Source organism: Ranitomeya variabilis, chromosome 2, assembly GCF_051348905.1.
Source record: "Ranitomeya variabilis isolate aRanVar5 chromosome 2, aRanVar5.hap1, whole genome shotgun sequence".
Lineage (NCBI taxonomy): Eukaryota > Metazoa > Chordata > Amphibia > Anura > Dendrobatidae > Ranitomeya > Ranitomeya variabilis.
The window spans coordinates 670,458,681-670,483,299 of NC_135233.1; the positions used below are offsets into that span (position 1 = coordinate 670,458,681).

At 46.1% G+C, this 24,619-nt stretch overlaps 1 protein-coding gene across 6 annotated transcripts in view; it reads left to right on the forward strand.

Annotated features, from left to right (window-relative positions):
* The window catches only part of REPS1 (RALBP1 associated Eps domain containing 1), a 133,130-nt gene that overhangs the window by 23,962 nt on the left and 84,549 nt on the right, over positions 1-24,619 (forward strand). For 4 of the 6 annotated variants that reach the window (XM_077289247.1, XM_077289248.1, XM_077289249.1 and 1 more), the window contains 3 exons: positions 8,032-8,225; positions 9,522-9,675; positions 12,297-12,358. In XM_077289247.1, the coding sequence (XP_077145362.1) occupies positions 8,032-8,225; positions 9,522-9,675; positions 12,297-12,358 (410 nt within the window). Of the gene's footprint in view, positions 1-8,031; positions 8,226-9,521; positions 9,676-12,296; positions 12,422-24,619 lie in introns of all 6 variants that reach the window. The other 2 variants (XM_077289250.1, XM_077289246.1) reach the window with 1 other exon arrangement.

Here is a 24,619-nt window from a genome sequence, read left to right on the forward strand (position 1 = left end):
TGCCGTGTGCCCAAACAGTGGTTTACCCCCACATGTGAGGTATCAGTGTACTCAGGAGAAATTGCCCAATAAATTTTAGGATCCATTTTATCCTGTTGGCCATGTGAAAATGAACAAATTGAGGCGAAAATACATTTTTTGTGAAAAAAAAGTACTTTTTCATTTTTACGGATCAATTTGTGAAGCACCTGGGGGTTCAAAGTGCTCACTATGCATCTAGATAAGCTCCTTGGGGGGTCTAGTTTCCAAAATGGGGTCACTTGTGGGGGAGCTCCAATGTTTAGGCACACAGGGGAGCTCCAAACGCGACATGGCGTCCGCTAAAGATTGGAGCCAATTTTTCATTGAAAAACTCAAATGGCTCTCCTTCCCTTCCGAGCCCTGTCGTGCGCCCAAACAGTGGTTCCCCCCCACATATGGGGTATCGACGTACTCAGGACAAATTGTACAATAACTTTTGTGGTCCAGTTATTTTTTTTTACCCTTGGGAAAATAAAAAAATTGTTGCTGAAAGATCATTTTTGTGACTAAAAAGTTAAATGTTCATTTTTTCCTTCCATGTTGCTTCTGCTGCTGTGAAGCACCTTAAGGGTTAATAAACTTCTTGAATGTGGTTTTGAGCACCTTGAGAGGTGCAGTTTTTAGAATGGTGTCACTTTTGGGTATTTTCAGTCATATAGACCCCTCAAACTGACTTCAAATGTGAGGTGGTCCCTAAAAAAATGGTTTCTCCTACGCCTCATTGGGGGACACAGGACCATGGGTGTTATGCTGCTGCCACTAGGAGGACACGAAGTAAACACAAAGAATAGCTCCTCCCCTGCAGTATACACCCTCCTGCTGGCTCTCAGTGAACCAGTTCTTGCTTAGTGTCTGTTTCGGACCCCACCATTTTTATTTTAATTTTTAGATTATTTTTTTTTGTTGTATTTTTTTCCTTTAACGGAGCGAATGGGGGCAACGGATCCTTTCTAGGCTCCGATCTCCCCCGAACCATCAACAGGCAAGTACGTGGAGCGTTCCTCCCGTATCCTTTCCTGCAACGTTGGATGCCAGCCCTGAGCTCACCTTACGGGCGACGGTTCCCTTGCGTTCCGATCTCCCCCCTCCATAGCAGGCGACCACATGGAGTAGCCCTCCATCTACCTCTCCTGGAGCCAGGTGCATAGCCGGACATGATATATATGGCGTCCGTGCAGCCCCCTCTGCATCACCACTGATATAGCGGATGACGCATGGCGGCAGAAGCTCTCCACCCCCTTCCTGACTATGGCGACGGTGGATTGAGCACCAGCCCACCGCATCTACCGTGAGTACACTGCGGGGGCCGAGGCGCTGGGGGGTCCCCGGGGTATGGGCGGTCCGCACCTTAAGCCTGTGTCCGTGGGTGGTCCTTAGTGCAGCAACCCCGAGAAGGAGTGCAGCTAATGATGGCGCTAATAGCGGTCGCGGCGCTGCAGGCCGCAACCGCAGAGAGAAAAAAAATTTTCCCTCAATACAGGCCGGAGTTTTGGCCACGCCCACCGACAGTTAGCCCTGCCCACTTTTTGTGGCGCTTCTCGTTCCCTGTGATGAGCTCCCACTTCCTGGTCTCGGCGGCCATCTTGGGACACCCACAGCCCTGATGCTGCAGCACTGCTCCAGCGTTTCCTATCACAGCCCTCAGGACTAGCGTTTTTCTCTGCCTACACTGCGGACCTGCCCTGGGGACTCAAGACACAGGGCCTGGGTAAGCTGCAGACACGTAGCTTAACCCTTCCCCTGCTAGTAAGTTCTTTCCTCCAGGCCAGGTGATTAAGGTCAAAATAGGCTGGGTCATGAAGGGGTTAAGAAAAAAATTGGGGCTAAAATAACATAGTGGTGGGGATTTTTTTTTTTTTTTTACTGCTCATCATTATACACTTCTGTAAAGCACCTGGGGCTTCAAGGTCCTCGGCACACATCTAAATATATTCCTTGAGGGGCCTAGTTTACAAAATGGGATCACTTGTGGGGGGTTTCCACTGTTTAGGTACTTCAGGGGCTCTCCAAACGTGACATGGCGTCTAATTGTTCCAGCAAATTTTACATTCAGAAAGTCAAATGGCGCGCCTTTCCTTCTGAGCCCTGCTGCGTGTCCAAACAGAGGTTTGCCTCCACTATCGACATGCTCAGGAGAAATTGCACAACACATTTTGGGGTCCACTGTTTCCTGTTGCCCTTGTAAAAATAAAAAAAGTGGATCTGAAGTACAGATTTTTGTGGGTAATAAGTTAATGTTCGTTTTTTTTTTTCCCCCCACAATTCAAAAATTCCTGTGAAGCACCTGAAGAGTTAATAAACTTATTGAATGGGGTTTTGTGCTTTTTGAGGGGTGCAGTTTTTAGAATGGTGTCACTTTTGGGCATTTTCAATCATAGACCCCTTGGTCAAAAAAAAAAAAATTTTTTTGTAAATTTTGTTGGAAAATTGACATTTGGGAAATGTTGTTTGTTAACTATTTTGTGTGACATATCTCTCCAATTTAAGAGCAATTCAAAGTTTGAAAATTACAAAATTTTCCAAATTTTCAACATACCGTATATAATTGAGTATAAGCCGAGATTTTCAGCCCAAATTTTTGGGCTGAAAGTGCCCCTCTCGGCTTATACTCGAGTCATGGTCGGCGGCGGGTGAGGGGGGAGAGGATTGTCGCATACTCACCTGCTCCTGGCGCTCCTAACGCTGTCCCAGCCTGTCCCATGGTCTCCCGCGCTGCAGCTCTTCCTCTATTCAGCGGTCACGTGGTACCGCTCATTAAAGTAATGAATATGGACTCCACTCCCATAGGGGTGGAGCCGCATCTTCATTACTGTATTGAGCGGTACCAGTGACCGCTCATTACAGGAAGAAGCTGCGGTACCGTGGGACAGGCAGGGACAGCGTCAGGAGCAGGTGAGTATTTCATATTCATCTGTCCGCGTTCCATCCGCCGGGCTCCGCTCCGTCTTCCCGTCCTCTTGCTGTGACTGTGCAGGTCAGAGGGCGCGATGACGTAAAGGTGTGCGTGCCGCCCTCTGCCTGAACAGTCAGTGCGGAGAGACGGGACGCTGAGGGGCAGCGACGAGAGGGGAGTATGTAATTTATGTATTTATTTTTTTATTGCAGCAGCATTACATGTGGCACAATGCTGTATGAAGCGTCTATGGGGCCATAACTGCATGGAGCATTATATGGGGCCATAACTGCATGGAGCATTATATGGGGCATCTATGGGGCCATAACTGCATGGAGCATTATATGGGGCATCTATGGGGCCATAACTGCATGGAGCATTATATGGGGCATCTATGGGGCCATAACTGCATGGAGCATTATATGGGGCATCTATGGGGCCATAACTGCATGGAGCATTGTATGGGGCATCTATGGGGCCATAACTGCATGGAGCATTATATGGGGCATCTATGGGGCGATAATGAACTGCAGCATGGAGCATTATATGGGGCATTATATGGGGCCATAACTGCATGGAGCATTATATGGGGCATCTATGGGGCCATAATGAACTGCATGGAGCATTATATGGGGCCATAACTGCATGGAGCATTATATGGAGCATCTATGGGGCCATAACTGCATGGAGCATTATATGGAGCATCTATGGGGCCATAACTGCATGGAGCATTATATGGAGCATCTATGGGGCCATAACTGCATGGAGCATTATATGGGCATCTATGGGGCCATAACTGCATGGAGCATTATATGGGGCCTCTATGGGGCCATAACTGCATGGAGCATTATATGGAGCATCTATGTGGCCATAACTGCATGGAGCATTATATGGGGCATGTATGGGGCCATAACTGCATGGGGCATCTATGGGGCCATAAAGAACTGCATGGAGCATTACATTGGGCATCTATGGGGCCATAAAGAACTGCATGGAGCATTATATGGAGCATCTATGGGGACATAACTGCATGGAGCATTATATGGGGCCATAACTGCATGGAGCATTATATGGGGCCATAACTGCATGGAGCATTATATGGGGCCATAACTGCATGGAGCATTATATGGGGCCATAACTGCATGGAGCATTATACGGGGCCATAACTACATGGAGCATTATATGGGCATCTATGGGGCCATAACTGCATAGAGCATTATATGGAGCATCTATGGGGCCATAACTGCATGGGGCATCTATGGGGCCATAACTGCATGGAGCATTATATGGAGCATCTATGGGGCCATAACTGCATGAAGCATTATATGGAGCATCTATGGGGCCATAACTGCATGGAGCATTATATGGGCATCTATGGGGCCATAACTGCATGGAGCATTATATGGGGCCATAACTGCATGGAGCATTATATGGAGCATCTATGGGGCCATAACTGCATGGAGCATTATATGGGGCATGTATGGGGCCATAACTGCATGGGGCATCTATGGGGCCATAACTGCATGGAGCATTATATGGGGCATCTATGGGGCCATAACTGCATGGAGCATTATATGGAGCATCTATGGGGCCATAACTGCATGGAGCATTATATGGGCATCTATGGGGCCATAACTGCATGGAGCATTATATGGGGCCATAACTGCATGGAGCATTATATGGAGCATCTATGGGGCCATAACTGCATGGAGCATTATATGGGGCATGTATGGGGCCATAACTGCATGGGGCATCTATGGGGCCATAACTGCATGGAGCATTATATGGGGCATCTATGGGGCCATAACTGCATGGAGCATTATATGGAGCATCTATGGGGCCATAAAGAACTGCATGGAGCATTATATGGGGCCATAACTGCATGGAGCATTATATGGAGCATCTATGGGGCCATAAAGAACTGCATGGAGCATTATATGGGGCATCTATGGGGCCATAACTGCATGGAGCATTATATGGGGCATCTATGGGGCCATAAAGAACTGCATGGAGCATTACATTGGGCATCTATGGGGCCATAAAGAACTGCATGGAGCATTATATGGAGCATCTATGAGGCCATAATGAACTGCATGGAGCATCTATGGGGACATAACTGCATGGAGCATTATATGGGGCCATAACTGCATGGAGCATTATACGGGGCCATAACTACATGGAGCATTATATGGGCATCTATGGGGCCATAACTGCATGGAGCATTATATGGGGCATCTATGGGGCCATAACTGCATGGAGCATTATATGGAGCATCTATGGGGCCATAACTGCATGGAGCATTATATGGGGCCTCTATGGGGCCATAACTGCATTGAGCATTATATGGAGCATCTATGGGGCCATAAAGAACTGCATGGAGCATTATATGGGGCATCTATGGGGCCATAACTGCATGGAGCATTAAAAGGGGGATCTATGGGGCCATAAAGAACTGCATGGAGCATTATATGGAGCATCTATGGGGCCATAATGAACTGCATGGGGCATTATATGGGGCCATAACTGCATGGAGCATTATATGGGGCCATAAAGAACTGCATGGAGCATTATATATGGCTCCTGATTCAATATGGATATTCAAAAACACTTAACCTACTGATGTCTCAATTTAATTTTACTTTTATTGGTATCTATTTTTTTTTTTTTTTTTTTTAATTTACCAGTAGCTGCTGCATTTTCCACCCTAGGCTTATACTCGAGTCAATAAGTTTTCCCAGTTTTTTGTTGCAATATTAGGGGGATCGGCTTATACTCGGGTCGGCTTATGCTCAAGTATATACGGTATATGTTTTTTTCACAAACACAAGTTATGTCAAGAAATTTTGCCTCTGTCGTGAAGTACAATATGTCATGATAAAACAATCTCAGAACCAGTGGGATACGTTGAAGAGTCATCTCATAAAGTGACAGTGGTCAGAATTGTAAAAATTGGCCTAGTCATTAATGTCCAAACCATCTTAAAGATTAAAGGGAATCTGTCACCCCCCCAGATTATATATGACCTATTAATATGGTGGTGTATACAGTGTGTGTGTTGCGTACGGCATATACAGTGTGTGTGTGTTGCGTACCGCGTATACAGTGTGTGTGTGGTGTGTACCGCGTATAGTGTGTGTGTGGTGTGTACCGCGTATACAGTGTGTGTGTGTGGTGTGTACCGCGTATACAGTGTGTGTGTGGTGTGTACCGCGTATACAGTGTGTGTGTGTGGTGTGTACCGCGTATACAGTGTGTGTGTGGTGTGTACCGCATATACAGTGTGTGTGTGTGTGTGTGTGTGTGGTGCGAGAGGCTGGTACCACCAACAGTTTCCATATTGAGACACCCATCACTTGCATGTTCCAATATGGAGGTCGGTGAACTTCCGCCGCTTGGAATTCTGGGATCCGGACACATCTGGACGTAACAGGATCTGAAGACATTACAACCTGTCACCCCATATTTCGCATATAAGCTGCGGCCACTGGCATCAGGGGCTTATGTACAGAATTCTGGAATGCTGTAGATAAGCCCCCAGTGTATCCTGAAAGAGAAGAAAAACAAGTTAGATTATACTCACCCAGGGGCGGTCCCGTCCGGAGCCTTTCATCTTCTTACGATGACATCCTCTTCTTGTCTTCACGCTGCGGCTCCTGCGCAGCTCAGGGGCGGACAACAGGTCTGTTCCTCAACAGGGCAGACAAAGTACTGCAGTGCGCAGGCCTCTCTGACCTTTCCCGGCACCTGCGCACTGCAGTACGGTTATTTATTCCATATGACGAATGCTGTAAAAAAAAAAAAAAAAAGCACATGGCCAAAATGTCACTTTTTCATCATGCTGACTCACAAAAAAAGTGATCAAAAAGTCGTCATATGTAAAAAAAAAAAAAAAAAAATAGTATAAACGAAAACTCCAAATCTTCCCTCTAAAACAATCCCTAATATCGCTAATTCGGGAAAAAAAAATCTCCAATGCACTGGGATTTGTTGAAGTGTTCCAGGTTTATTACCACATAAAGGGATACTGGTCAGATTTTAAAAATGTGGCCCAGTCACGAAGGGGTTAACTCGCTCTGTGCTAGACCCATTATCAATAGTGAATGCAAGTAAAGAAAATCCTTCAGTTCTGTTCTCCCTCTGTTTGGCATAGAGTTACCGAATACTGACCAAATCTGCTGTGTGACTAAAGCCTTAGGGTGAGTTTCCACGGTCAGTAAACGCTGCGTGTTTGACGCTGCGCAGAGCTGCAGCGTCAAACACGCAGCGTCCAGATGTTCCAGCATAGTGGAGGGGATTTTAGGAAATCCCGTGTCCACTATGCGTGGAAACCCGCATCCGTCTTCCCTGCGACTCCGGACATGCTGCGCATCTTTTCAGATCGCAGCATGTCCGTACACCTTGCGGGGACGCAGCGTCCCCGCAAGGCATATCACAGGGCGCTATGGGAGAGAGCGATGATCCCGGATGTGTACAGTTAACACCGGCCCTCCTGACCATGGACACATACCCTTAGAAATCCCAGCTGTAGTAGGCTACGATCACATGCAGTGGTTTTTATCCGCTTTTTTTAAAATTGCGAGTTAAAAGCTGCCTTTTACAGCACCTGCAGAAGTTCTGAGATTTCATAAAGCGCGCTTGTTACATGCAGACGCCTGTCTCCTGACTGAATTTGAGATCTGCAGCGTTTCTGAAATCTTCAGCATATCAATTTTCACTTTTTTTTTTTTTTTTTTTTTTTTTTCAGCGTTCTTTCACCCATAATAAGCAATGATAACAATGAAAAATTAAACAAACTGTTTTTTGTTCTGTTTCGGGTGAATAAAACTTTATTAAACATGGACTGTAGCCAAAGCACATAATCCGCACCCAGAAAATGTTTCAAAGAAAAACTGAAAAGGGCCTCTAAATGGATGTTTTGAATGCAGCGTTTTCACTACAGAGAGGTGGATTTGACTTCCAAAAAAAACGCCTGAAAAATGTTGGGAATCTAATGTGACAACCAACTGTGGTGAGTCCTCCTGCCACTCCAGCAAACACAACCGCCACAATAAGCCAGAAACAAACGCCGTTATCTATTAACAAAAATCCAAATGGAAATCACTCTCTTCCTATTTCAGTTAAGGATCTGCCTCTTCCGAGATTCCTGGTGTCGAAAAACGAGCAAGATTCAAGACACTCGGTCGCCCACGGTTCAGACGGTGACAACTCCTCGTCTTATTCAGGAGTTATTCCACCTCCTCCTGGCAGAACGAACGTCAAGAAAAGCTCAGTCAGTCATGATGCTATTCAGCCTCATGGTCCAACAGAACAGGTAAAATTCATCTTTTTTTGTTTGTTTTTTTCCTAATAAAATAAGTATTGACTGGCACCACAAATAATGAAACTGAGTGAGCACCAACTTTTACTATACACAACAATGTACTACAAGACGTGTAACTAGATGGCACTTCAAAAATATTAAAATGTTAGTATTAGAATGTAATAGACCTATGTCGTAACGGAGTGCTCCACACTAAGTTGGTTCTGGCAGTATTACACAGCTGTCATCCACCACTAACGGGCTAGGGGCCAATCTATCAAATTTAAAACTATTTCTTCTGTATAGTAAATACCCAAAAAGCACAAAAAATAGAAACTCTAAAATTTTTCTGTCAACGTGCTATACCCCCTTCTGATGTAGACAGTTTAATAGGGTGGGTGAATGCAATTAGTGGTAATCAATTTTATAATATTTATTTTTACTACTTTTGCACAAGAAAATGACTTAAAAACTGTGTGTGTGTATGCATGTATATATACATTTTATATACTGTATTTTAGACTTGTTACTTTGTTTTACCTTGTGCCGGACAAAGGCTGTATTTACATTTTCTGATGTGATTTATGAGGACTGAAATAAAGCAGCTGTGTGGATATTTTTGACAGTTACTTAAAAAAAAAAAAAATAATAATAATTCTTCAGGGAACTTGGACATCTGCTCCTTAGATTGCATATATAACACTTTGCACTACTATAGTGCAGTGACTTATCGAGTCTGTCTTTCTCTGGCTCTGAGTTTGCTTTTGATCTGTGGTACAACGGATGGAAATCCATCAGAACATTGCACCCCACAATACTGTTTTAATGGTCATGTTGCTCTGTGAAAAACATTGTCATCCACATGTTACTCATTGAATGTGTTACTGCCTTACCGAATTAATTCTGTTTTGATTCATATACAAAAGAGGCTCTGGATGTGTCAGAGCACTTAAGAAGCTTTTACCTCCCTAGCGCGATTTCCCTATTACCAGCCCCATTGTCCCCTGACAACTTGCTGACTTCACTACATAGTTGGTGAGCTGGCAGTCAAGCTGAGAAACAATGAAGCCGTCGAATCAGAGGCTTGGGATGTGCTTTAAGAGGTTGGATTCAATAAGACACTATAGTTCTACCTTTTTGTTTGTCCACCCTCAGTGACCAGTCTGACTTTGTGACCCAAACAAGCCAATAAGCTATGTTGGCCTTCCTAACAATATATTACGTTACTGAGAACTGCCATATACACGTAAAACATTTTACTCCCACTAAGACTATCATAATATTTATTTCTTCCTTTTTTTTGCTAAGGAGTCCACTTCACCCGTAGTATCCCCCGAGCAGTCTCCACCATCGTCTCCTCATAGTTGGAGGAAGCACAGCAGACACGCCAGTGGAGGAAACAATGAACGGGCTGTATCAGGGTCTGGTCCATTTTGGACACCTTACAACGAAACACAAACGGGTACGTTTGAATGCTGACCTAGAAACACCCTTTTCCATTGCTAATGTCCAAGCAACTTGCATGTATGTTGAATATGTGACAAAGCAAATTATATTTAGCTATATCATTGGCATAATTGGTGTAGCCCCAATGAGTCACAGCAGAGATTAGCTGCAATGAAATACATTTGTCTTTTTAAATTTGGTCAGTACCTCCAAAAACCATTTACTCCAAGGATTTTTTCTTTGAAAGCTTAATTATTTTTTAGTGGTTGAATTTGGAAACGATTATGCCCTTTTTGTGATTTATGGTGCAGGAAGTCATACTTTATTATTATTATTATTTATTTATTTATATAGCACCATTAATTCCATGATGCTGTACATGAGAAAGGGGTTACGTACAGAGTTATAGATATTGTTTACAGTAAACAAATTTACAATGACAGGCTTGTACAGAGGGGAGAGGACCCTGTCCTTGCGGACTTGCATTCTACGGGATAATGGGGAAGAGACAGAAGGTCGGGGGTGCGGCAGCTCTGGTGGTTGGTGAGGCGGCAGCTCTGGTGGTTGGTGAGGCGGCAGCTCTGGTGGGGGTGAGGCGGCAGAATGGTTATTGTAGGCTTTCCTGAAGACATGGGTTTTCAGGTTCCCTCTGAAGGATCCGAGGGTGGTGGATAATCGGACGTTTTGAGGCGTGGAATTCCAGAGGATGGGGGATATTCGGGAGAAATCTTGGAGGCGGTTGTGTGAGGAACGAATAAGTGTGGAGGAGAGTAGGAGGTCTTAGGAGGATCGAAGATTACGTGAGCGAAGATATTGGGAGACTAGTTCAGAGATATAGGGAGGGGGCAGGTTGAGGATGGCTTTGTAGATCAGTATTAGTAGTTTGAACTGGATTCGTTGGGGAATTGGGAGCCAGTGGAGGGATTTGCAGAGGGGAGAAACGGGAGTAGCGAAGAGAGACGTGGATTAGGCGGGCAGCAGAGTTGAGGACAGACTGCAGTGGTGCAAGAGAGTTAGTGGGGAGACCACTTAGGAGGGTGTTGAAGTAATCGAGGCGGGAGATGATGAGGGCATGCACATGTTTTAGTAGATTGTGGGCTGAAATAAACCTTAGGGTACTGTCACACAGTGGCACTTTGGTCGCTACAACGGCACGATCCGTGACGTTCCAGCGATATAGTTACGATATCGCTGTGTCTGACACACTACTGCGATCAGGGACCCCGCTGAGAATCGTACGTCGTAGCAGATCGTTTGAAACTATTTCGTCGTCAAGTGTCCCGCTGTGGCGGCATGATCGCAGCGTGTAACAAAGGTGTGCACGATATTCCCAATGTCCCGTATGACTTCTACATCGCAACTACGTCATGAAATTATCGCTCCAGCGCCGTGCATTGCAAAGTGTGACAGCAGTCTACGACGCTGGAGCGATAATCAAGCGACGCTGCAACGTCACGGATCGTGCCGTCGGAGCGATCAAAGTGCCACTGTGAGACAGTACCCTAAGACTTAAAAAAAACAAAGAAAACAAACAAAAAATAATTTAGGGTTTTGTACAATTTCTTGTCCCTGCCATGGAGTGAGCAAGTACCTTCGTCTATATATGGCTGCCACTAGGAGGCAGACAGAAATACCTTAAAAAGACTACCGGTCACCAGTAGGAGCTGCTCTTTTTATTTAATAAAAGTGGGCAGCCCCAGACTGGTGAGTTTTGTCAATATAAGTGAACAGAACACTCCCTAATATCTCCCTAAAGGGCCTTACTCTCTACCAAGAGTCGCTCCATAACTTCTGAGTAGTGGGATTCGGACATTCAAAGCGGATTCCAACCACCCTCTGTAGCCCATTTTCCAGTGGAAATGCCTGCAAGAGAGAGAGAGTTATTGGACCTCTCTGCATGCCGTTATCCCACAACTTAAACATTTCTGGGCTGACTTGCTAGGGAGACGAGCCTTTTCAGAGGACATTAGGGAGTCTGGTGGTTGCCACAGGCCACAATGTGCCCAAAACTGTTTTTTCCTTGCTACTCTGGCTTGTGCATCCCGACTTCAGAGCAGGGGGTCTTGGTTTGACTGGGGAACTAAAATCATGTCCATGGTATACCGATTTTTAGTCCTCAAAGGCCTCAACCGCTTCTCAAGGTGCTACATTTCCAAACAGACTTCATTAGGACAGTCGGGGTGAATTCTTCTCTTCAAGGTGCAGCGTTGCTTTGCTATCTGGTCCAGCCACTACCAATTTGTGGCAATCCCATTTCACCTGACTATAACCCCAAAGTTGTTTTCGCCATCATGTACTTGACGTCATCATGACAAAGGCGCAGTCCAGATCATTGTCCATAAGAGGCTTTACTTCCATCTGGACATGCTTGCCTGCCTTGGTCAGGAACCATTTTCAACATGACCACGCCAGGCTGCATGTTGCTCGTGCTACTGTGAGCAGCCTCTGTCTAAACATGCTACTATGGTCAGCACTATCGCCAGACTGTCTCCCATGTCTCACATCTGGGATGTCACACCCCTGATTACAGCTAAAGTTAAATAATTACTGTTCTAGGTTATGTTTTTTGAAGTTGCTTCTGAATTTTTTACATGAAATCTTTGTTGCATATACTTAATTTGTTGGATTTCTGCCTAGGTGGTTCATCGGGTGACGGATCATGGCCAGCACACTCGCCACTTCCACATCAGGAAAATTGGGTCAGTTTTGCAGATACTCCACCAAGCAGTGCTCTTTTAGCCATGCATCCCGCCTCTGTCCAGGTGTGACATTTTATTAGTTGCATATTCATTTGCTTTGTTTTAATTTGCAGCACTAGAATGGCTTTATTTTCCATCACTTTCTTTCGTTTCACTTTTGCCTTTTGTTTACTATTTTGTAGAAGGCAAGGTACAATAGTTCATTGCCTTAAGGCGGGCTTTCAGGACTGCAACAATGTCAAACTTTTTTAATTGTAGCCTTTTCAACTGCGAAGTTTATAGGGAATCTGTCAGTAAGATCAACCTCACCACCCACCACTGCTTCCTCCCAAAAGTACATGCATGGGCACACAGGAAATCTGACAGCTATCAGTCTGTTCCAAAGAGGGAAGAGAAAGCGGCACTCGCTGTCCCATAAAAACTCTTATTTATTTGACAATCCTTAAAAGCATGGATGCAGGAGGTTGTAGGTAGAAAAGACTGAATTTTCTACCTGCAAAAGACTGATTCACATGATCAGAAAAGATAGGTAAACTCTAACCTTACAAAAAGAACAGTTATGCATCTGAAACATGCAATACTTTAACCCCTTTCTGCCATCAGACGTACTATCCCGTCGAGGTGACCCGGGCCCGTATGACCATCTACGGGATAGTACGTCATACGCGATCAGCCGCACTCACTGGGGGATCGCAGCCATGTATCAGCTGATTATCACATGCTATTGGCACGTTAACACCCGAAACACTGCAATCAAACAAGATCGCAGCGTTCCAGTGGCATAGGGAAGCATCGCGCAGGGAGGGGGCTCCCTGCGTGCTTCCCTGAGACCCTCAGAACAACACGATGTGATCGCCTTGTTCCGAGGGTCTCCTCCTTGCAGGCCCCCGTATCCAAGATGGCCATGGGGTCCTGCAGGGAGGTGGCTTGTCAGTGCCTGCTGAGAGCAGGTGCCTACAAGCCTCCTGCACTGCCTGTCAGATCGCTGATCTGCCACAGTGCTCTGCAAAGATGGCCACCGGGAGTTGCAGAGTTGATCAAATCTCGCAGAGAGCAAGAAGCGCCAATTCGGGGGGGCGGAGCCACGGACACGATGTTGAATAGGCCCAAGCCGGGGCCTAAATTTCTGTAGCCTGCGGGCGACACCAGCGGGGCGTTCCAGGCGAGACTTCCTGGATGCGGCCTACACATCGGCCGAAGCCGGGGGCTAAATTTTTGCAGCCGGCCGCAGCGTTACCTCAGAGAGGTGGGCCACAGGGAAGTGGCTGAGGCTGCCTGTCAGCATGTGGATATCCCTCTGAAGATGGATCCACTCACCATCGGTGCGCGTCCCGGCATGGAGCCGCCGCGGATGTGGGTTTCAGCGCTGTTCTGTGCAGCGTGGACGGTACAGGGATAAGCCTCAATCCATCATCTGTTTGTTAGGGAGGTAAAGAGGAACCGGCCGCCTCCTTGTGCCATCCGCTTTCACAGTGGGGGGACAGTGGGGGCTGCTCGAACGCCATGGAGAGGGGCCTCTGTACATCCACGTAGTTCAGTCCGGGTGGACAGGGCCAGTTGTCCGGCATTAGGCCTGGTTCCAGGAGAGGATACTTGGAGGCGACACTCCATGTGGTCGCCTGCTGCTGGTGTGGGGAGATCGGGACCATGAAAGGAACTGTCGCCCCTGAAGTGAGCTCAGGCATGGCTTCCCACGTCGCAGGAAAGGGTACGGGGAGGTGACACTCCGCGTTCTCGTCTTATTTAACCCCTTAGTGACGGAGCCAAATTTTTGTATTCTGACCAGTGTCACTTTATGTGGTACAAGGGGTAACGTTTCTCCTTATGGAGAGTGACGGACGCGGGCCAACAGCCCGAAACACCGTGTCTCCGAATTGAGATACTGATTTGGCTTTTATCCTAAGTCATACTGCACGACTCGTTAAAGGGTTGATTGTGACTTGTAGGATCGCTACTTCCAGCAGGTGGCGCTATAGAGTTAAGTCCTCTTTTTCTCAGAAGAGGCAATTTGCATACTTTGTGGTAATAACTCTGGAACGCTTCAACAAATCCCAGTGATTTTGACTGTTTTTTCGTGACATATTGTACTTTATGATAATGGTAAATTTAGGTCAATATGTTTTGTGTTTATTTATTGAAAATATCAGAAATTTGAGAGAAATGTTAAAACATTAGCAATTTTCAGACTTTGAACGATTATCCCTTTAATCCAGATGGTCATACCACAACAAACCATTAATAAATAATATTTCCCTCATGTCTGCTTTACATCAGCATCATTTCTAAAATGTTCTTTTATTTTGTTAAGCATTTTAGGAGACTTAAAAATGTAGCAGTAGTTTTTCATTTTTTCAAGGAAATTTACATAATTCATTTTTTTTATGGACCTATCCATGTTTGAAGTGACTTTGAGGGTCCTATATATTGGAAAACCCTCAAAAAGTGATAACATTTTAAAAACAGCACCCCTGACATACTGAAAACTGCTGTCAGGTAGTTTATTAACCCTTCAGGTGATTTTCAGGAATTAATGGAAAGTGGCATGACATAAATGAAAATGTGTATTTCTCCTTCGCCTCATTGGGGGACACAGACCTTGGGTGTATGCTGCTGCCACTAGGAGGCTGACACTAAGTATTACAAAGAAAGTTCGCTCCTCCCCTGCAGTATACACCCTCCTGCTGGCTCCCAGCTAACCAGTTCTTGCTTAGTGTCTGTAGGAGGCACACTGGTCTGTTTCAGACCCCAACGTTTTTATTTTATTTTTTACTTTTCTGTAAATGTTTATTTTTTAATTAACAGAGTGAAGGGGGCGACGGTTCCTTTGAAGGTCCCGATCTCCCCCGAACCATCAACAGGCAAGAACGCGGAGTGTCACCTCCCCGTACCCTTTCCTGCGACGTGGGAAGCCATGCCTGAACTCACTTCAGGGGCGACTGTTCCTTTCATGGTCCCGATCTCCCCACACCAGCAGCAGGCGACCACATGGAGTGTCGCCTCCGTGTATCCTCTACTGGAGCCAGGCCTATAGCCGGACAACTGGCCCTGTCCACCCGGACTGAACTCCGTGGATGTACAGAGGCCCCTCTCCATGGCGTTCGAGCAGCCCCCACTGTCCCACCACTGTGAAAGCGGATGGCACAAGGAGGCGGCCGGTTCCTCTCCACCTCCCTAACAAACGGATGATGGATTGAGGCTTATCCCTGCACCGTCCACGCTGCACAGAACAGCGCTGAAACCCACATCCGCGGCAGCTCCATGCCGGGACGCGCACCGATGGTGAGTGGATTCATCTTCAGAGGGATATCCACATGCTGACAGGCAGCCTCAGCCACTTCCCTGTGGCCCACCTCTCTGAGGTAACGCTGCGGCCGGCTGCAAAAATTTAGCCCCCGGCTTCAGCCGATGTGTAGGCCGCATCCCGGAAGTCTCGCGTGGAACGCCCTGCTGGTGTCGCCCGCCGGCTACAGAAATTTAGGCCCCGGCTTGGGCCTATTCAACATCGTGTCCGTGGCTCCGCCCCCCCGAATTGGCGCTTCTCGCTCTCTGCGAGATTTGATCAACTCTGCAACTCCCGGTGGCCATCTTGGTCCACCCGGCCAGCTTACACTGGGGCGACGGTTTTTTGCATTAAAGGGGCACATCGACTCTACATCAGTACCTGTCTAAGGAAGTACCTGACCAGTCTTTTAAAGGCACACGACTAGTAGTCCCTGGTCTTAAAGGCGCATGACCAGTATTCCTTGATCTTAAAGGCGCATGACCAGTATTCCTTGATCTTAAAGGCGCATGACCAGTATTCCTTGGTCTTAAAGGGGCTTGACCAGTATTCCCTGGTCTTAAGGGCGCATGACCAGTATTCACTGGTCTTAAGGGTGCATGATCAATCCGAGGAGCCCTCCGCCGCCGACCCCAGCTTATCCTCTAGTTCCCCTCAGTGGACTTCGTCACTGACCGCAATCCATGGTTCTCTGACCAAGAGATTGAATCCCTCCGTGTACCCTCTGTGGCTCGGAGTGCTCGTAGGACCAATATACATGGTCCCTATCCTACATGTGAGCCGTCGGCTAGCAGGGGCCGCAAGTATTCTAGAAACGTACAGGCGTGTAGAAATCTACAGGCATCTAGAAAACGGAAGTTTCCTTTTCCTGCTACCTCACCAATGATTTGATGACAACAAGGCTCTGAATATGGATTGGATATTGCCTGAACTTGCCAGAGCTTCAGAGAAGAGTAACCAATCTCGGTACATTGACGAAGACTCTGGTTCTGCCACGCAGTGTCCCTCATAAGGAGACTAAAACTCCCTCGTAGAGCATTTGCCATTCAGTTCGGATAAGCGATTCACTGGACAGAAGCCTCTACGTGGGATGCCATGCCTGGCCTGATTTTTAAGGACGACGGTTCCTTTAAAGGGCACCGATCTCCCCACACCATCAACAGACGAGCATACGGAGTGTCGCCTCCGTGTTTCCTCTTCTGCATCCAGGCCTAACGCCAGACAACCTGTCCTGTCCACACGGAGACCTGAACTCTGTGGATGTACAGAGGCACCCTTTTTGGCGTACGAGCACCCCCCTCTGCATCACCACTATTTAGCGGATGATGCAAGAAGGCGGACAATTCCTCTCCACTTCCTTGTTAAGAGGTTGATGGATCGAGGGTTCCTAATTTTTATCTCTGCACCGTCAAAAGAGAGCGGCGATGGCAAGAGACTATGGCCTGCTGGATGCAGCCGCACATTCTGCCACGGGGCAGATTAACCGGATAGTCTCCTGTGGTATACCTACCAGTATCCCTACCCGATGGGTCATCAATTAAAAATACCACAGACTGTCAGATAGCAAATCTGGTTCGTTCCGTCTTGCGGCTTCAGGTTCAGCGCTCTATCCTCTCTAGCCGCCGCATGGATTGCTAGAGCAATGGTCTCCTGGCTGGAGACCTTAACTACCTTGATTCACACCAGTAACAACTGGCCAATCAAATCTTTTGAGCGGGAGACTGACAAAGGATTGTATAAGGATTGTCCAGCACAGTCTAGATCTAAGGGATCTTGGTTCCAAAAAGGGGAACGAAAAGTAAGATCGACCCTGGACCTCAAACTTCTAACAACCTTTGACATGGTCCTCCTCCTTCGGATGGAGTTCCTCCGCTCAGCCATTACTTCAACAGAAAAAGGTGCAGTTTCTGGCATCCATCGACATTCGGGTTGCTTACCCTCTTCAAAAATTCCTTCGCCTTTCCATTCGTCAACAGCATTTTCAAGTCACAACCTTGTCCTTCGGCCTTGCTTCTGCACCCAGAGTGTTCGCATGGGTCATGGTGGCTCTCATGTTCCTCTTTCACCCTAGAGGCGTGCTCGTCCTGCCCTGTTTGGTCGCCTGTCTAGCCGCCCTTCCAGGACTACGCTGAGTCGTCTGTATCACTTGCGATACCCTCTCACCTGGGCTGGCAGCTACACTTAGACAAGTTCTCCTCATTTCCAGCCTAGCAGATGTCATTTTGGAGGATGATCCTGCACACTTCTAGAAGGATGGTAATTCTCCCTCGAGACAAGGTCATGGCCCTTCAACAGGGAGCTCGCGCAAGGAGAGTTCTGAGGACTTGATTACTCACCCCCTCATTTCATTCAATTTGCTAGGAGAGTTCTGAGGAAAAATGGTGACGACAATGGAAGCGGTTTCCTTCGCTCCACTCGTTTTCAGCAAGTCAAACAGACTATCAGACGATAGTCTCTGAGCTCCTTCTTCATCCAGGGCCTTTCTCCCGGTTCAATGGTTATTAGTGACTACCAGTGCCAGCCTTCTCCCTATCATTGCTCTGGAGATCCGAACGGTAGTCCTTCAGCAAGTCCACTACCTAATGGCGGGTCACCCTATCCGAATTCAATTGGATAATGCCACGGCGGTGCTATACGTCAATCATCTAGCAGGTACCCACGGTCAGGCGCCATGACCGAGGTACCTCACATTCTCTGGCGAGCCGAGATCTATCTTTCGGTGATCTCGGCAGTATATAACCCAGGAGTAGAACTCTGGACGGCAAACAAATTCAGCCGTCAGGGTTCCGCCTCAAGTCAGTGGGAACTTCACCCTGAAGTCTTCCATCAGATCTGCCTTCACTGGAGCTCTCCAGTTGTAGGTCGGATGACGTCCAGACGGAAGGCCAATGTACTCGAGTTCATAGTTTGGCCTTGAGATCCAAGAGCCATCGCACTTCATGCTCTGGTTCTGCCGTGGTACCAGTTTCCATAACTCCCCTTCCACAACTTCAGAAAGCCTTTCGGAAGCAGAAAGGGGCCCCAGTGATCCTCCGAGATCCGCACTGGCCACATCCGTTTTTTGTTTGTGGAGCTAGTATCTTCCCGCCTTATCACAGCAAAACTGCAAGTAGGGACTTTCTCACAGGGAGTTTTCACACGTAGTTTTTCCCTATCGCATACCGTTAGCTCATTGGGACCATAATAGTCCTAGGAGCCTTACAGTAGACCTTTTCATCCGGGCAGACTTTGCTATCGGGGAAAGTCACCATTTTTTCTCTGCGATATCCTCACTCTGATGGGTCTTTGGAGCTAGCTGCTCTGCTCTTTCAGACTTTTTTCCCTTATTACCTTCAAGGCAAGGTTGTCCTCAGGCCATCCCCATCCTTTGTTACCATGGTGGTACTGTATTACCACTGTCATGAGGGCATAGTTCTTCCCTCATCTCTTTCGGCTCCAGTCCACAAAATGGAATGAGTTCCCCATATTCTGGACGAAGTGACTGCTCTGAGTAGGTACGTCTCAAGGACTGCGTCCTTCTGACGGTTGGACGCTTTATTTGGGCTTCCTGACGGTAGAGGAAGGCTTCCTGACGTTTTCAGGAAGGGTTTAGCCGTTTCATCGCCCATGATTACATGGTGAATTCGTTTCACCATTCAGGAGTCCTTCCGTGCTAGATGTCAGTTTATCTCCCTGTCTATCGAGGGTTCTAGGCACCAGGCGTCGGCAAGGCACGCCTGCGAGCTTGCGGATTTGTCCAGTCCACATGCATTCTGGAAGCACTAGAATTCCCACACTTCCACAGATGTGAGTCTGGGCAGGCGGACTCTGCAGGCCGCGGTGGCGCACTTGTAAGTAGCGGTTACACAGGGCCTGATCTGATGTTGTCCCCACCCAGGGACTGTTTTGGGACGTCCCACGGTCTGTCCCCCAATGAGGCGAAGGAGAAATAGGGATTTTTGTGTACTCACCGTAAAATCCTTTTCTCCGAGCCACTCATTGGGGGACACAGCTCCCACCCTGTTATTAGCTTATGCTTGTTTTTATAATCTGACATGCTATACTCTCATATATAATATGACATGCTATACGCTCATATGTTATTATTGATCTCCTACTGCTTTTGCACCGAACTGGTTAGGCCTCTTTCACACTAGCGTCGTGCACTGCACGTCACTATGCGTCGTTCTGTAGAAAAAACGCATCCTGCAAAATTCCTTGCAGGATGCGTTTTTTCTCCATAGACTTGAATTAGCGACGCATTGCCACACGTCGGACCGTCGGCACAAAAAACGTTGCATGTAACGTTTTTTTGGGCGTCGATAGCGTCTTTTCCGACCGCGCGTATGCGGCTGGAACTCCGCCCCCGCCTCCCTGCACATCACAATGGGGCAGCGGATGCGATGTAAAACAGTATCCGCTGCCCCCGTTGTGCGGCGCTTCCACACTATGCGTCGGTGCGCTGCAACGACGCATAGCGACGTGCAGTGCACGACGCTAGTGTGAAAGTAGCCTTAGCTGAGAGCCAGCAGGAGGGTGTATACTGCAGGGGAGGAGCTAACTTTCTTTGTATCACTTAGTGTCAGCCTCCTAGTGGCAGCAGCATACACCCACGGTCTGTGTCCCCCAATGAGTGGCTCGGAGAAAAGGATTTTACGGTGAGTACACAAAAATCCCTATTTTTACTACCTAAATGTCGCTAACTTCTGAACAGGTTACAACAGCCGGCAGACTGACCGCTATTTGGCCATGAATTGCCATTGCAAACATCAGGACCACACAATCATGATCTGAGGGCACTAATTGGGATAAAGAGGAAGCCCCCACACTCAGTTAACCATTTATAATATGTAGTGACTATTGACAGCAGCATCTAAGGGGTTAAACAGATTTGGACGGTGCAAGCTGTCAGCTATAGTGTACAGCCGACAGCTGCTGGATTGTCACCTGTATGGGGAGGCTATTCTCTTATATCTCAGGTCAGTTAAAAGACGTATTGCCGGTCATTAAGGGGTTAAAGATTTTTCTGTATTTTCATGACTATGAAAATTGTACATTCACACTGAAGGCAACAAAACTATGAATTAACACATGTGGAATTCTATACTTAACAAAAGAAAGAAATAATATATATATGTGTGTATGGGTAAGTGTGTGTGTGTATATATACAGTCATGGCCAAAAGTATTGACACCCCTGCAATTCTGTCAGATAATACTCAGTTTCTTCCTGAAAATGATTGCAATCACAAATTCTTTGGTATTATCTTCATTTAATTTGTCTTAAATGAAAAAACACAAAAGAGAATGAATCAAAAAGCAAAACATTGATCATTTCACACAAAACTCCAAAAATGGGCCAGACAAAGGTATTGGCACCCTCAGCCTAATACTTGGTTGCACAACCTTTAGCCAAAATAACTGCGACCAACCGCTTCCGGTAACCATCAATGAGATTCTTACAATGCTCTGCTGGAATTTTAGACCATACTTCTTTGGCAAACTGCTCCAGGTCCCTGATATTTGAAGGGTGCCTTCTCAAAACTGCCATTTTTAGATCTCTCCACAGGTGTTTATGGGATTCAGTTCTGGACTCATTGCTGGCCACCTTAGAAGTCTCCAGTGCTTTCTCTCAAACCATGTTCTAGTGCTTTTTGAAGTGTGTTTTGGGTCATTGTCCTGCTGGAAGACCCATGACCTCTGAGGGAGACCCAGCTTTCTCACACTGGGCCCTACATTATGCTGCAAAATTTGTTGGTAGTCTTAAGAATTCATAATGCCATGCACACGGTCAAGCAGTCCAGTGCCAGAGGCAGCAAAGCAACCCCAAAACATCAGGGAACCTCCGCCATGTTTGACTGTAGGGACCGTGTTCTTTTCTTTGAATGCCTTTTTTTTTCTCCTGTAAACTCTATGTTGATGCCTTTGCCCAAAAAGCTCTACTTTTGTCTCATATGACCAGAGAACATTCTTCTAAAACGTTTTAGGCTTTTTCAGGTAAGTTTTGGCAAACTCCAGCCTGGCTTTTTTATGTCTCGGGGTAAGAAGTGGGGTCTTCCTGGGTCTCCTACCATACAACCCCTTTTCATTCAGATGCCGACGGATAGTACGGGTTGACACTGTTATACCCTCGGACTGCAGGGCAGCTTGAACTTGTTTGGATGTTAGTCGAGGTTCTTTATCCAACATCTGCACAATCTTGCGTTGAAATCTCTTGTCAATTTTTCTTTTCCGTCCACATCTAGGGAGGTTAGCCACAGTGCCATGGGCTTTAAACTTCTTGATGACACTGCGCACAGTAGACACAGGAACATTCAGGTCTTTGGAGATGGACTTGTACCCTTGAGATTGCTCATGCTTCCTCACAATTTGGTTTCTCAAGTCCTCGGACAGTTCTTTGGTCTTCTTTCTTTTCTCCATGCTCAATGTGATACACACAAGGACACGGGACAGAGGTTGAGTCAACTTTAATCCATGTCAACCGGCTGCAAGTGTGATTTAGTTATTGCCAACACCTGTTAGGTGCCACAGGAAAGTTACAGGTGCTGTTAATTACGCAAATTAGAGAAGCATCACATGATTTTTCAAACGGTGCCAATACTTTTGTCCACCCCCTTTTTTATGTTTGGTGTGGAATTATATCCAATTTGCCTTTAGGGCAATTCTTTTTGTGTTTTTTCCATTTAAGACAAATAAAATGAAGATAATAATACCAAAGAATTTGTGTTTGCAATCATTTTCAGGAAGAAACTGAGTATTATCTGACAGAATTGCAGGGCTGTCAATACTTTTGGCCATGACTGTGTGTGTGTGTGTGTGTGTGTGTGTGTGTGTGTGTGTGTGTGTGTATATATATATACACACACACACACACACACACACACACACACACACACACACACACACACACACACACACACGCCACTTTATTAGGTACACCTGTCCAACTTCTTGTTAACACTTAATTTCTAATCAGCCAATCACATGGCGGCAACTCAGTGCATTTAGGCATGTAGACATGGTCAAGACAATCTCCTGCAGTTCAAACCGAGCATCAGTATGGGGAAGAAAGGTGATTTGAGTGCCTTTGAACGTGGCATGGTTGTTGGTGCCAGAAGGGCTGGTCTGAGTATTTCAGAAACTGCTGATCTACTGGGATTTTCACGCACAACCATCTCTAGGGTTTACAGAGAATGGTCCGAAAAAGAAAAAAAATCCAGTGAGCGGCAGTTCTGTGGGCGGAAATGCCTTGTTGATGCCAGAGGTCAGAGGAGAATGGGCAGACTGGTTCGAGCTGATAGAAAGGCAACAGTGACTCAAATCGCCACCCGTTACAACCAAGGTAGGCCTAAGAGCATCTCTGAACGCACAGTGCGTCGAACTTTGAGGCAGATGGGCTACAGCAGCAGAAGACCACACCGGGTACCACTCCTTTCAGCTGAGAACAGGAAACTGAGGCTACAATTTGTACAAGCTCATCGAAATTGGACAGTAGAAGATTGGAAAAACGTTGCTTGGTCTGATGAGTCTCGATTTCTGCTGCGACATTCGGATGGTAGGGTCAGAATTTAGCGTAAACAACATGAAAGCATGGATCCATCCTGCCTTGTATGGAGCATCTTTGGGATGTGCAGCCGACAAATCTGCGGCAACTGTGTGATGCCATCATGTCAATATGGACCAAAATCTCTGAGGAATGCATCCAGCACCTTGTTGAATCTATGCCACAAAGAATTGAGGCAGTTCTGAAGGCAAAAGGGGTCCAACCCGTTACTAGCATGGTGTAACTAATAAAGTGGCCGGTGAGTGTGTGTGTGTATATGTATATATATATATATATATATATATATATATATATATATATATATATGTATGTATATATATATATATATATATATATATATATATATATATATATATATATATATATATATATATATATATATATATATATATATATATATATATATAGACACACACACACACACACACACACACACACACACACACACACACACACACACACACACACATACACACATATACATACACACACACACACATACATACACACACACACATACACACACACACATACATACACACACACACATACATACACACACATACACACACACACACACACACACACACACACACACACACACATACATACATACATACATACATACATACATACATACATACATACACACACGTGTGTGTGTGTATATATATATATTATTTATTTTTTTGCCAGAATAAGAGAGATTGTTTTAAGGCATTTTTATTACTTACCACAAAATCAAGTTTACATACATTTTATTTGTATTTGGTACCATTGCCCTTAAACTGAATGGCTTGGGTCAAATGTTTGGGATTCTCTTCCACAAGCTTCTCACAATAGTTGGTCGGAATTTTGTCCCGTTCCTCCTGACAAAACTGGTGTAACTGATCCAGGTTTGTAGGTCGCCTTGCTCACACCTGCCTTTTCAGCTTTGCCAATAAAATTTTCAATAGGATTTTATCAGGGCCTTAAGATGGCTACTCCAAAGCATTGACTTTGATATACTTAAGCCACTTTGCTACCATTTTTGGAAGACCCATTTTCGCCCAAGCTCTTACTTCTTGAGATGTTGCTTCAGTTTTGCCACATAATCTTTTGTCATGATGCCATCTATTTTGTGAAGTGCACCAGTCCCTTCTGCAGCAAATCAAACCCACAACATTGTGCTGCCACCCCTATGTTTCACAGTTGGGATGGTGTTCTTGGGCTTCCAAGCTTCTCCCTTTTTCCTCCAAACGTAAGGATGGCCATTCTGTCCAAAAAGTTCATTTTAGTTTCATCCGATCACTGGCCATGCCTCCAAAAATTTAGGTATTTTGTTCCTGTGTGCATTTGCAAACATTAGTCTGGCTTTTTTATGTTTCTTATGGAGAAGTGGCCTCTTCCTGGCAGAGTTGTCTTTTGTCCCATGTTGATACACTACTTGTTTCACTGTG